General features: G+C 41.4%; 1 protein-coding gene across 1 annotated transcript in view; it reads left to right on the forward strand.

The window, feature by feature from the left end:
• Positions 1-13,956, forward strand: part of LOC306990299 (calcium/calmodulin-dependent protein kinase type IV) — an 87,228-nt gene that overhangs the window by 36,673 nt on the left and 36,599 nt on the right. Inside the window, exons 6-8 of the mRNA XM_079596958.1 lie at positions 8,911-9,001; positions 9,130-9,204; positions 9,392-9,467. Coding sequence (XP_079453084.1) covers positions 8,911-9,001; positions 9,130-9,204; positions 9,392-9,467 — 242 coding nt within the window. The remainder of the gene's footprint in view (positions 1-8,910; positions 9,002-9,129; positions 9,205-9,391; positions 9,468-13,956) is intronic.

Consider the following 13,956-nt stretch of genomic DNA (forward strand, 5'->3'; position numbering starts at 1 on the left):
ATATTTATATGGTCCGATACCAATAAATATTCTGGCATCGGTATCGGCGAGTACTTGTACCCATGTACCGATCCGATACCATTTTCATAAACAATACCTAGTTATTGCACGCTAGCTTTGCTTAACGCTGAATATCGGAGATCAAGTCTTCTTCGCTGCTCTAAACAGTGGTTGCCCGCGGCAACACAGGAAGTTGTGCTGTGTCGCCAACAAGGTGGTAATCCATCCGCCGGAAACTGAAGCCTCCGCGGGCGCCGCCATTGTAGCAGAACTTCACCTGCTGTTAGCATTCCATTGACTCCCATTCATTTTTGCGTCACTTTGACAGCGAATAACTTTACATCTGAGGCGTCCAAAGACTCCATTTGTCCATTATTTATTTCTAAAGAAACTCGACAATGTATAAAAGGCTCCATTACCTTGTACCTTACGTTATGGCCCCGTAGAAGCCGTTTTTGTAAAAATAGGCTAACGATTGCGTCATAACTCACGCGACTCTCTGTCGCACTGTAGAGAAATTACCGTATAGACCGGCGGAGAAGCTCGCAGGCAATCGGGGGGACGTGGAGGCATTAAGTCCGATAAAGTGAAGGGAGTAGCCCACAGAGAGTGATAAAGTTGATCCTACTGCTAGCTCATGGACAGCTAATGCTCACGCTCTCCGTCTCTGCAAAATTCGGAAGGGAATGATTCAGATTTCTCTCCGCACAGCTACTAGAAGACTGACAGCTGTCAGACACGTTGCTCACGTGTTCAAGCTCAGTTTGAGCCTGCGCAGTTTGCCTGGCGATCAGGAAGTGAGTGCTTCAAATGGGCTTCACTTTTCTCCGTTGAAGTCTATGGGGTCGCTGTGTCCATCTTATATACTGTCTATGGTCGCCAACCACAAGCAACCACCGTTTAGAGCAGCGAAGAAGAAATTATAATGCACGCGCTAGCAGTATGTCCGCTCTTTGGCAATATAACCGACAAAATTATCGAGTTTATTGTTCTGGAGGACCAGCCACTGTCAGTCGTCAAAAACGTTGGATTTTGCCGCTTCATTGAACATTTGGACCCCCGGTACAGTTTGCCTGGTCGCAAATACATCTCTGAAGCAGCGCTCCCTAAGCTATTCGAGACAGTGCGTGAACACGGTCATGTAACGTTAAACTAAAAGATGTGCAAACAATCAGCTTTACTATCGACATATGGAGCTGTGACACGACCCCACTGTCTTTACTGAGTTTGACAAGCACAATGGGTGTGGGCACAGTGACGCCGTCATCTTTAAGTTTTAAAGAGATTATTTTCTTAAATTATTCATATATAATTTTTTTGATTCCTAGATTTATTTGTTGTACTGTTTTTTATACAGTTATATTGTAAAACTAAAATACCTTTTTCCGTTTACAGTATTAGATTTGTGGCTGCATTTGAAGTTATTTTTCACTTAAAAATAAATAATATACTTCTGTGAAATATATGTCAGATAATAAAAAATATTCTAGTTCACTGTGTGTATTTGTTCGTGTTTTATTAAGGGATCATTCTGAAGCACACCATAAAATAATTCTATAAATTCATACAGGGCTAGTATGCATTGCAGCAGTATAGATACTGTAGTATAAATGCCTCGGACTCTAGGTCCGTATGAATTAGCTCAAATTATCTATAGGGAATGTTAATAACTAATCATGAATATGATTCATATATTGCATATTACAGTTACATTAAATTATCGAAAGTGAAAGTGGATTATATGAATATATGAATAATCAATCACAACTAATTATAATTCCTCATTCATATATCAATAATCTTATTTCAGATCGATCATGAGATAATCCTTAAGGGAAATTAATGTAATTATCAAATCGGTGTTCGTCCAGCGACCAACCGTCAGATTAAATGATCAATTTCTCAATAAAGCTATCCTTTCTTACAAACTCCAAGAAATATTAACTTTCTGGCCGTGAACATTAACTTTCCTGTGTTTATAAGATTAAAACTACTTAATGTAGTAAATAATGAGCACTGGTAGCTCGGGTCGTGAATCTCATTGACTTTTGTGTTTTTACAAGCATTTTTCAGAGACACAGTCTTGAATATATGTTTTAATAAATGTAAAACTATAGAATATAAGTACTGATTATACGTCTATGTACATAACTTACAGTTAAACAATAAGACAAACGGATAACAAATGAGAGAAGGAGAGTTGGAGAGAGAGAGAGAGTGAGAGAGTGCTCTGGGGCACGCGCTCGATTTGAGTGCGGGAGAGAGAGAAATAGATCACGAATGATCATAGAATAGCAAAATCACAGACCTTTGGAGAGCCAACAAATCAAAACAAACCTTAAAACATTAAACTCGTTTGAGTTAATACTTGCAAAGTTGTTTGTGTGTATGTCTGAGAGGAGCGCGCGTTCTCGTGCTGAGGCGCGTTCTCTCGTGGAGCCTCGGACAGGGCGCGTGCTCTCGTGTCTCTGGGGCGACTTCTTGAAAGTGAAGTTGCTGAAGGAATAATTCACGCTAAATTCGTTCACTCTTAGGTGAAGGCGAACCAAGGAGAATTTGAAAATGAAACAAAAGAAACTTAGATAAAGAAAATAAAAGAAGACGGAGACTCCCAAAGGAGTTCGGAGACTTTTCACATGACGAAGCAGTGATGAAGGCAGGAAGCAGAGAGAGAGAGAGAGGAGGAGCTTTGGCTCTCTTTTTAAAGACTGTATGGGTCACGCCTTCGTTTGGCGCAAGTAGCCAATAACCTTCAGTGTTTCGAAAGCGGGAAACTTTCTTTGTCTTGTCGAGAAGACCCCCGGCTGTGTAGATTTATGACAGAGCTTTGGGCTTAGTCATTTCTACGACTGAAAAGGATTCATATAGTAATAATCATATCATTGCAGTCTATTATCGAGATTCAACTCCGTTAGGTCTCTAGATTTAAAATGATATCCAACACATCAGGTTACGGTTATAGGAATACAACGTTTGATTATTATGCATTAGTATAGACATTTAAAGTTCGATTAATGTTACACTAGGACAGTGGTTTTCAAACTGTGGGTCGCGACCCATTTGTGGGTCGCAGATTGGGGAGAGGTGGGTCGCGCAGTCACTATTGGCTGCAGCTAAATTTACGTTTCATGAATGACACACACACACACAAACATTTTGCACGATGTACCAATGTTAAATAGAAATCACTAAATTGCTTAGTAGTAGATTTTGAAGCGTGCGCGTGTAGGGCTGGGTACCGAGTGCGATACTTTTTAGGTACCGACCGAATTGCCTCGATACTATCGAGTGTCGAAAAATGACAGGTTGTTCGGTTCCAGATTTCGATACCTAAGGAGTTAACTCGTCAACGTTAGTGCTCAAACAAATACATATGAAATGCACAACAACACACAAAGTCGCTCACGCACATACACGCAAACTCTACACACACGAGACGTGCGGAACTCTCCGCGCACAAACTCGTGCGGAACTCTCCACGCGCATACTAGAGACGCGAGCACACACACACAAACTCTACGCGCACATATTCATATGAGACGCGAGCACACACATAATACCTTAAAGATTTGGAAAAGTGTGGGTACATTTCTCCAGGCTCGATGCCAACAGCGCGCGATGCAGTATTTGCGGTAAAATAATTGCTGCAAAGACCGTTACCACGACAAATATGATGAAGACCTTGACAGTGCACGGAGTAATCATAAGAGCAGAAAGTTGCTTTGTCTTCGAATGGTAAATAAAGAGATACCTTGTTGATGACCCTGACAGTGTTTATATTGCAATAAATAATAACCTAATGAAAGTACACTGTTCAAAAATGTGTAGGTTAGTCAGAATTTTTTTTCAGTAAGGATGCATTAGTTATCAAAGGTGACATTAAAACGTGTAATGTTACAAAATATTTCGTTTTTAAATAAATGCTGTTCTTTTTGATTTTTTTATTAATCAAAGAATCATGAAAAAATGTATCATAGTTTCCAAAATATTATGCAGCAAACTTTTTTTTATATTTCTGAAGGGTCATGTGACACTGAAGTAATGATTTTGAAAATTCAGCTTTGACATCACAGGAATAAATTACATTTTGAAATATATTCAAATAATATTTTAAATTGTAATACTATTTCACAATATTACTTAAGTTTTACTGTATTTTTTATTAAAACAAAAACAGCTTTGGTTAGCTGTGAGCTCTTTATAAAAAAATTGTTGTTCCTTTGTGCTTTTTTTGTTCCTTTGTGCACTGGCTAAGGAGCATGAGTCAAACTGAAAAAATAAAGCCAACGTTTTTCTGAGGTAATGTGTTATGTAATCTTGTTAAAATGGATTTCATAAAATTGGTATCGAAAAAAGTATCGTTAGGAACCGGTATCGAAAATGAGGTATCGGAATTGGCACCGGATCGAAAGATTTTGAACAATACCCAGACCCAGCCCTATGGGCGTGCGACATGTTGTGATAACAATTTTCAGCGTCTCAGAGCGGCTCGGTTCGTTAAGCAGTTCGCTGCGCATTGTCATCAAGAAGAAACACGTTTACTCCAATCACTGCTCTGAATTGGGCATGAAATCACATGAATTCTAGGTCATGGGCCTACTGTCAAATACAATTATTAGTCTATTATTTTTTTATATTCTGATTTTTTGTCATATCAAACCTTTGGCTAAGATTAGGCTTACTTAATCTTTTTCCATTTCTTTATATTTGTTCTGCCATATCTGGGTAAATCAGTTGAGGCAGCAGACAAAAACTACTTAGTATTCTTCACATTATTTCAACAGCCATTAGGCTGTTAACTCTCAAAAAAATGTATAATGTACCAAACGTTTGTATTGCAATTAAACTTATGTCATTCAAACTATGACAAGGAAAAAAACTGCTTTAAAGAGAACTAACGCCTAACATTCATGCTTTAAGATTATTTGGGTGGGTCTTGAGATAGATTATTCTTGTCTAGATGGGTCCTGGAATGGAAAAGTTTGGGAACCCCTGCACTAGGACATATATATGCTTTCCTATGGTTTATAAACACATCTTAACACAAAAAAGGGATATATTTATTACATTTAAGAGTGACTATGGTAGCAGTCCTTTTCTTTGTGTGAAGACATGTGGGTGTCTTGGTGTGAGGAATGTGGGTGTCACGTTACGTGTCTCTTTGTGTGTGTGTGTGTGTGTGTGTTGGAATGGACGAAAGAGACAACGCTCTCGTCTGGTCACACAACGAATGAAGTGTTTGCGAGAATCACGATTCACTAATTTGACAAGCAGCTGGCCGGATGTCAATGTCGCTACAATGCACATCCAGGTATCGGATCAGTACTCGGTATCGGCCGATACCCTGAGTCCAGGTATCGGAATCGGTATCGGGAAGGGAAAAAGAATATCGGAACATCTCTAAAAGTAACTTAAATTGGACTTGTATAACTCTGATCATAAATAACTCTGAATTAGCCTGAATAGAGGTGTGTGAACCCTTTAAAATGGTCACTCATTTCATTTTAAATAAGGTAATGCATATGTAATGTATCCTCTATAGATGTTTTTGAGTATAAAGGTGGCATTATACTAAAGCTCAGGTTAAATGCGCCTGTGGGGGAAAGGCGTATCAGTACCGGGTCCTTCCATTTGGTCTAGCTCTGGCTCCGCGGACGTTCTCCAAGTGCATGGATGCAGATCTGGCCCCCTTGAGGCTCCAGGGCATCCGTGTGCTAAATTATCTAGGCGACTGGCTCATTCTTGCTCATTCCACAGAGTTGGTGTGTCATCACAGGGACGTCCTTCTCCACCACTTCCGGTCTCAGGTTGAATGCTCAGAAGAGTGTCTTAACCCCTTCTCAGCAGACCACTTTCCTGGGTGTCCAACTTGATTCTCTCTCTATGCATGCCCGTCTGGCCCCTGCTTGAATTTCCAGTCATCGTGCGTGCTTGGCCCGCTTCAGGCTCGGCCATCATGTAGCGGTGGGCATATGTCGCAGGCTTCTGGGGCCCATGGCAGCAGCCTCTCTTGTGCTGCCCTTGGGTCTCCTTCATATGAGACCATTCCTGTGGTGAATGAAACTAAGGGGCATCCGCACTTCTTGGTCTGCCTTCCGCCTGCTGAGAGTGTCGCGCTGTTGCCTTCGCTCTTTGGAGGTGGAAAGTTTTGTCTGCTTCGACAGGCATGCGCACTGCCTCCTCCTTTGGGCTCAAGACAGGTTTCTTTCGCTGAGAACAGTTTACGTTCCAGGGGACCTGAACATCGCAGTGGACTTTGTCAAGACAGAAGCTCAAGTCGGGGGAATAGATGTCTAAACAGTGGCTCAAATTTAGAGCATGTTCGGTAAGGCGAACCTCTTTGCGTCGCAGAGCTCGACACAGTGCCCCCTGTGGTTTTCCCTGTCTCATCCGACGCCTCTGTGGATAGATGCCTTCGCTCATCCGTGGCTGGAGTTGAAACTGTATGCATTCCCTCCGGTCAAGCTAATCCCTGCAGTCCTTTGCAGAGTGAGGGGGTGTGGAATCCGCCTCCTTCTGGTAGCCCCATTCTGGCCATCCCAGACGTGGTTCTCGGAACGGAGCTCCCGGGTGGAGGGGTCACCTTGGCAGATATTTCTCTAAGTGGAAGGTTTTTTAGTCTTGGTGTTCGGCTCATGCAGTGGACCCAGTCAGCTGCCCGGTCAGTTCAGTGCTGGAATTCCTGCAGGATAAATGTGTGGCTGGAACATCTGCTACCACCTTGAGAGTTTATGTTTCGGCTATCGCTGCCTATCGGGAGTCAGACGAGGTCCCCTTATGGCGCTTTTCCACTACACAGTAGGCCTACCAGCTCGCCTCGGCTCACCTCGACTCGACTTTGTTTGGTTTTCCACTGTGTAAAAGTTGTACCGGTACCTGCTTGCAGGTACTTTTTTTCGTATCACCTTCAGCGAGGTTCTAAGCGAGCTGAGGCGATACTAAAATGTCACGTGACACCGGCAGACTGCTGATTGGTCAGAGAGAATCGTCACTATTCACTGTATCATCATTGCACGCGCCAGACGGAGTATCCTGAATAACCCCGACATTTTTAAATAGTTTTGCCAGAGACTGCGTGATATAGGCTACCCATCACTAATATTATGTAAAACAGCATACACTCGATTTCCTCCATTGTTCTGTGTGTGTGGGTAGCGGGTGTGTGTCGCGTCACTACGACGACCAGGTACTATTGTGGAGGTAAGCCTACTGTCTGCAATGGAAAACGGAGCGAAACGCGAGCCGAGACTAGCCGAGTTGAGTCGAGTTGAGTTGAGCTGGTACTGGTAGGCTAATGGAAAAGCGCCATTAGGTAGACACCGTCTGGTCTCCTCGTTTAAGCGTGGAGTTAGACGCTTGAGGCCTGCACGTCCCCACCTGGGATTTATCAGTTCTTCTGGAGGGGCTATTAGAACCTTCCTTTGAACCCTTGGAGTCCGCTTCGGACCGGATTCTGACTCTCAAGGTGGTACTTTTGTTAGCGTTGGCCTCTCTCAAGCGTGTGGGGGATCTGCAGGCTCTTTCTGTGAGTGAGCCTTGTAGGGAGCTTTCCCCAGGTCTTGTGAAGGTGTTTCTACGGGCCTAGACCAGGTTATGTCCCCAAAGTTTTGTCCACGTCATTCCGCTCTCAAGCAGCGCCGCTGAGGAGGCGCCCGTGCCATCAGCCAATGAATTGGCGTGATTCGATATGGGTTCAGACAATCAGCACATGCCTTCACGTGGCAGCCCTGTTTTGACTAATTTTACAGTACCACACAGTTCTAATGAATTTATTCTTTTTTGGAATGGTTATAAACCACAGAAACCACCAACACTAGGCAAAACGATGTGAGAAAGGAGAAATATACAATTACTTAAGGGAAATTTTACTTGTTTTTCACATAAATATGCTTGTAAACAATTGCTTTAATATATAATTGTAATCACTTATCTATAATGCAAATATGCTAATTAGAATATCACATGGCCAAAACATGTATCAGGCACCAGTATTCCTGGTCTAGAAGGACTACAAAGGTGTAATGGTCATTTTAAGGACCTGACGGCCGCCATTTTGAAAATGGGGCCTTTCTTGGAGTCAAACTTTGGTAAACTTTTAGTATGTTTTTAAGTACATCTGATACTACTGTAAACCACTGAGAAACCTTTTGTTAAAATTGTTTTGGGGTCAAGCCATATTTGCAGCTGACTATTAAAAAAAGCTCTACCACTTGACCATTAGGGTACCACAAGCAAATTTCATAAATCTATGAATTTATTCACTTGAAAAATCTCTGCACTAATGATATCTAATGATATATTGTATTAAAGGTAGATGTAATGATGAAACTATCTCATTAAACATGTTCCTTTGCTGATTAATTAAACCCAAATTACTATTGAAATTGTTTTCTAGACATCATCAGTGGTAAAGGTGTTTTGCCTCGTATCTCATTATCGCATAATGACATTTGTCTTTCCCATACATTACATTTTTCGTCCCTTCATTAAAAACCACAACTCGCCCCTGCGGTAAAAACTGGTCTAGACTAGATAAAGTCTTGTTTCCATTTTGTATCTTTCCGTTGAACTTGTGCCCATTCTAATGAACTACTGTATATGATATATTATGATGAAATTTCTCTTTTCTGTTTGGGACCTGTCATGTTCCGTTGGGTATATGGCGACTATACTATATAGTGACTTAAGAGCTTAACTGTGAGCCCAAGTATATTTACACCCACCAAACTTATATGACTGACTAAGAGATTTTTTATGTCAACAAAAATCAATGGAGTCAAATATTGTTTTGGACTCTGTTGACTTTCATCTATATCTATCTATGTACAAAAGACCCAGATAATGAATCACTTACAATTATTATTATATGTACACAAGTGATCTGCTACCTCTTTTATATCTCTGTTGCAGTACTTACATGAGAATGGAGTTGTTCACAGAGACCTCAAACCAGAAAATCTCCTCTATGCTGACTTGTCAATAGACGCACCTCTTAAGATAGGTAACGAACTGTATACTCATACATTTAATCCATTATGTCTTTGATGTGTGAAAAATGAGACGGAACAGTGTACTCTGTCAATAATGAATGGGCTTTTATTGATCCAATCTTTTCTGTAATGTCCACAGCGGACTTTGGCCTTTCTAAAATAATTGATGATCAAGTGACAATGAAGACAGTATGTGGGACCCCTGGCTACTGCGGTGAGTCAGAATTTAAGATAGCACATTATTTCTGTTATGATTTATTTTGTTATTTTTTAGATAAACAGATACCTCTAAAATAAACAATTTAGATGTCCACAAGTAAGCAAATTCCAGTAAATTACTTATAAAGTATTATAAGCCAGTTTATTTGCAATAATTTGCCTCTATTTTCACATCCACTCAGCTCCTGAGATCCTCAGAGGAAACGCTTATGGCCCTGAGGTTGACATGTGGTCAGTGGGAGTCATCCTTTATATTTTGTGAGTAATACATTTACATTAATGTTTATTCATTGTGACTCTTTTATCTAACTTAAGTATATGTAAAATGTTTTAAACACAAGTGCTTAATCATATGAAGTTTTTTTTAACACTTTAGTGGCATATTAAAAGTGACAATGTCAATTATATAATATAATATTTTTTAGTTATTGGATAAAAAAAACAAAAAAAAAAACTGTCATAATTATTCAACCCCTATTCAACATTGCTGTTTTTAAATTACTTAATTGTAGGGTATAAAATAGTTTTAAACACAATTAAACCTTTGGAAACACTATAACAGCACTTTAGTTGTGATGCATGCATATACAGTGCTATGCATAAGTTTAGACACCCATGCTAAAGTTGACTAAAAAGAGGAATAAAAAATTATCTTTCGGAAATTGAACTTAATGCCTTAATTAAAAAAAATAGGAAAAATCCAACCTTCAAGGACACCAATTTTCTTTGTGAATGAATAATGTATCGCAAATAAATAAATATTCTTCCTTAAAATACAGGGTGCATAAGTTTGGACACCCCTATGTTAAATTCCCATAGAGGCAGGCAGATTTTTTTTTTTAAAGGCCAGTTACTTCATGGTTTCAGGATACTATGCATCCTGATAAAGTTCCCTTGGCCTTTGGAATTAAAATAGCCCCACATCATCACACACCCTTCACCATACCTAGAGATTGGCATGGAGTACTTTCTATAAGATCATCTCTCAATGCAAATCAAACCAGCTATTAGGCTAACTGAAATAAAACCATGCCAATCTCTAGGTATGGTGAAGACTATGTGATGATGTGGGGCTATTTTAATTCCAAAGGCCAAGGGAACTTTATCAGGATGCATAGTATCCTGGATCCATGAAGTAACTGGCCTTTAAAAATAAAAATCTGCCTACCTCTATGGGGATTTAACATAGGGGTGTCCAAACTTATGCACCCTGTATTTTAAGGAAGAACATTTATGTATTTACGATACATTATTCATTCAGTCCCTTGTTTTTTTGTTAAATTATATGACTAAAGCTGTTACCTGTAAATTTAAATCATGTTTTTTTTATTAAGTACTCGGTATCGGTATCGGCGAGTACTTAATTGCAAGTAAAATTTGTATTTTAGTTACAAAAATATAATATAATATTTCAGATGGAAATTAATTAATCTTACATTTAGTACTGTAGTTTATCATTGAATACCTATAGCACACAGACTTTACCTTGGGTCAAGTATGGTGGAGATGAAGTACAGTGGGTTGGTCTCGACGTCACTGAAGCGCTTCTTGACAGTTGCCAGTAAGGTTGCTTTCATTGTCTTGACGCCATGGTCCTCGTCTGTTTCTCTGTTTAGAAGTCTCACTAGCACAGTCACAGCTGGGATGACATCAGAGGCTAGTGCTTCGTAGCTGCTCACTTTGTTAGTTAGTTCCTCAAAGGGGGAGAGGATGGCAACAGTCTTCTCCATAAGAACCCATTGGTGAGCGGTGAGATAGTCAGGGAGTTCATGCTCGGACACATACACCCCCAGCACTCGCTTTTGCTCAATGAGGGACTGGAGCATGTAATATGTGCTGTTCCAGCGCATCTGTACGTCCTGCTGCAGTCTCTTTATTGGCTGGTTGAGCTGTCCCTGAATGTCCTCGAGGCGGGAGTAGGCTAAGGCGGAATGTTTAAAATGCCCAACTATTTTCCGCCCCACTGCTATAGCATCAGCTATGCTCCTCTGTGCTAATAAGCCCTCGTGAACAGCCAGTTGGAGTGTGTGCGCGACACACGGCAGACTTGGGAGCCCTGCGTCATTCATGGCTTTAATCATGTTTTTGGCATTGTCTCGAAGCACAACATGTACTGATTCTTTAGGTATACCCCATGTCTGGAGCATTTCCTCAAACACATGCGCTATAGCCTGGCTGGTGTGCGAGCCGCGGAATTGTTTCGCATGTAATATGACTCGTTGCGGCGTGAAACTCTCGTCTATCCACTGGCAGGTTAAGCTAATTAGCGACACGGGGCTAACACTGCTTGTCCAAATATCCGTGGTGAAACTAAACGCAGAGGAGGCTTGCTGTAGGCTGTGGATATGTTTTTTCACGGAGTCGTGTAGTTTAGACAGCTCCGTGTCAGTCATGTAGCGGCGGCTTGGGACATCATATCTGGGCTCCAGAACATGGAGGAGACGCAGGAATCCCACATTTTCTACCTCCGAGAGTGGCTGGTCACTCAATGCAATGTACTCGATAATTGCCTGTGTTATTTTCACAGCACGTGGATTGTCTCTGGACATTTTCTCTCGCCTTGCAAGTGTTTGCTGCAGCGTGGATTGTGTTTGTTTAACATGGGTAAACTCTTTGTACTCGTTGTCGTGTTGGGATTTTAGGTGCTTGATTAAATTACTTGTGTTAAGTGCGCTACCTTTTGAGCCTCCTCTGGACAATTTCGCTGAGCACAATTTGCAGTCCGCCTTTGTTTTGTCGTCTTCATTCACTTTGAAATAGTTCCACACGGCTGACATGTTGTCTCGTCTCGCCTCGCCTCGCCTTCTCCCCGCTCTGAGCTGCAGCCGGGGACTGGGGGCGGGCACTCGGCGCCTGTGATTAACCCCTTACACGCCGCTCAAACATATACATTTCTCAGACCGTGGTATCAGTCCCCGGTATCGGGGGACTTTTAACGAGTACGAGTACTTTAGAAAATGTGGTATCGAGGTCGATACCAGATACCGGTATCGGTATCCGTGCATCCCCATAAATTAACTTATAGGGCCCTATCTTGCCCCCAGCGCAATTGACTTTGTACACCGATGCATGTATCATTCCTATTTTGCACCCGCGCACAGCAGAGTTTTCCCTCCACAGACGCACGTCGTTAAATTAGGGAATGAACTTGCGCTCGCGGAGGCGGTTCAGCGGCAGCGCAAAGAGGAGGCGTGTTCCGGCGCAAAAGTTCCCTGGTGCTATTTTCCAGTTTTAGAAAGCAATTGCGCCACTGACCAGGGAAAAAACAGTCTAAAGACAGTGGCGCATTGCACGTTAGTGATATGGTATTTTAAGGGCGCGTGCTTGGCCATAATGTAGCGTGTTAACTTTGATTCTCTAATATAAACAGACGCAGCAGTTTTCATTTTTGCAAATCATACATTATTACAAAGAAAAATATTAACACACGAGGGAAATCATTGTTGTGTCCGTGAAGATGTGGAAAAGAAAAAATCTAGGTTAGGCTACACATTTACCCAAATTATACGCCTGTTTAACCGAAGCTAATTTGGGTGGGTTTCTCCCATCATCCCCAATGTCACTTCTCTGTGTTTTACGGTCCTGACGAGAACATCGGTCTCCTCGGCTGTGAACCGCTCCTGGCGTGCGCTGGTAAATCCGCCGTTATATTAGCGATCCGCCATGGAACAAGCGCGCCTGCTCTTAAAGGGAATTTGAGAGGACGCTCTGATTGGTTTATTTCACGTTACACCCAAACCACACCTATGAATAATGAAGCTACTTCAGACCAACCCCTTTTAGATTTGCGGCAGGCGCAAGAGGCATTTATCCCGCCGGGAAAATAGCAACAGCGCCGGGATCCGCCCACAAAGTTACTTGCGCTTTGCGCTTTGACACTTGCGTTTCAGATCGTTAAAATAGGGCCCATAATGTATAATTTGGTGAGCCGGATTTTTTGAGGTAGAAAAACAATTCCCCCAGACAACGTCCCAGTCAATCACGGTGTTAAGTTGTCTCTCCCAGAAGTCCTCAGTCGGAATGTTCGAGTACTGTCATACCACAAGTGATTTATAAATGATGCTAACAATACCCCTTGAAGCCATACTGGAATCTATCCAGTCTATCATAGGATGAGAAGATATTTTAGTCGACCAGGGTACTCCATAAGCTTTTAGCGCAGATCTCAATCTTAGATACAAAAAGAAGGAAAATCCTGGAAGGGAGAATTCATCGTTTAGAATCTGAAAGGACTTAAGTCCATAATCACTGTACAGATCTTTCAAGGTATAAACCCCACATTTAACCCAGCATTTGGAAACAAAAGGTTTGTTACCCGTACAGAGATTACTATTATGCCAAAGGGGGGTAGAATCACAGTAGGAATCTAAAGCTCCCATGATCTTTTCTGCCATTCTCCAGGTTTTGATAGAATGGCATATAATTGAACCAAACCATTTTCTTAGGTACTCCAGTAAAAGGTAAATCCTGTAGACGCAATGGGTAAATAATATAAGCTTCTAAGGCCCACCATGGCACAGGGGAGTCAACATCCATCCAAGTCCTAAGTGGTCTCATTTGGTATGCTAAATAATATGACCAAAAATCTGGTAGCGATAAGCCTCCATGAGGTTTTAGCCTGTGCATAGATTTGAGACGAATTCTAGGTCGTTTATAATTCCATAAGAATTAATGTTACTGCAAAATTTTGTTACCCGAACAATCAAAATAGATAGTTTTGACAGCTTGCACGAAAAAAGAACCAAAC

This window comes from Phoxinus phoxinus (genome assembly GCF_949152265.1).
Source record: "Phoxinus phoxinus genome assembly, chromosome: 22".
Classification (NCBI taxonomy): Eukaryota; Metazoa; Chordata; class Actinopteri; order Cypriniformes; family Leuciscidae; genus Phoxinus; species Phoxinus phoxinus.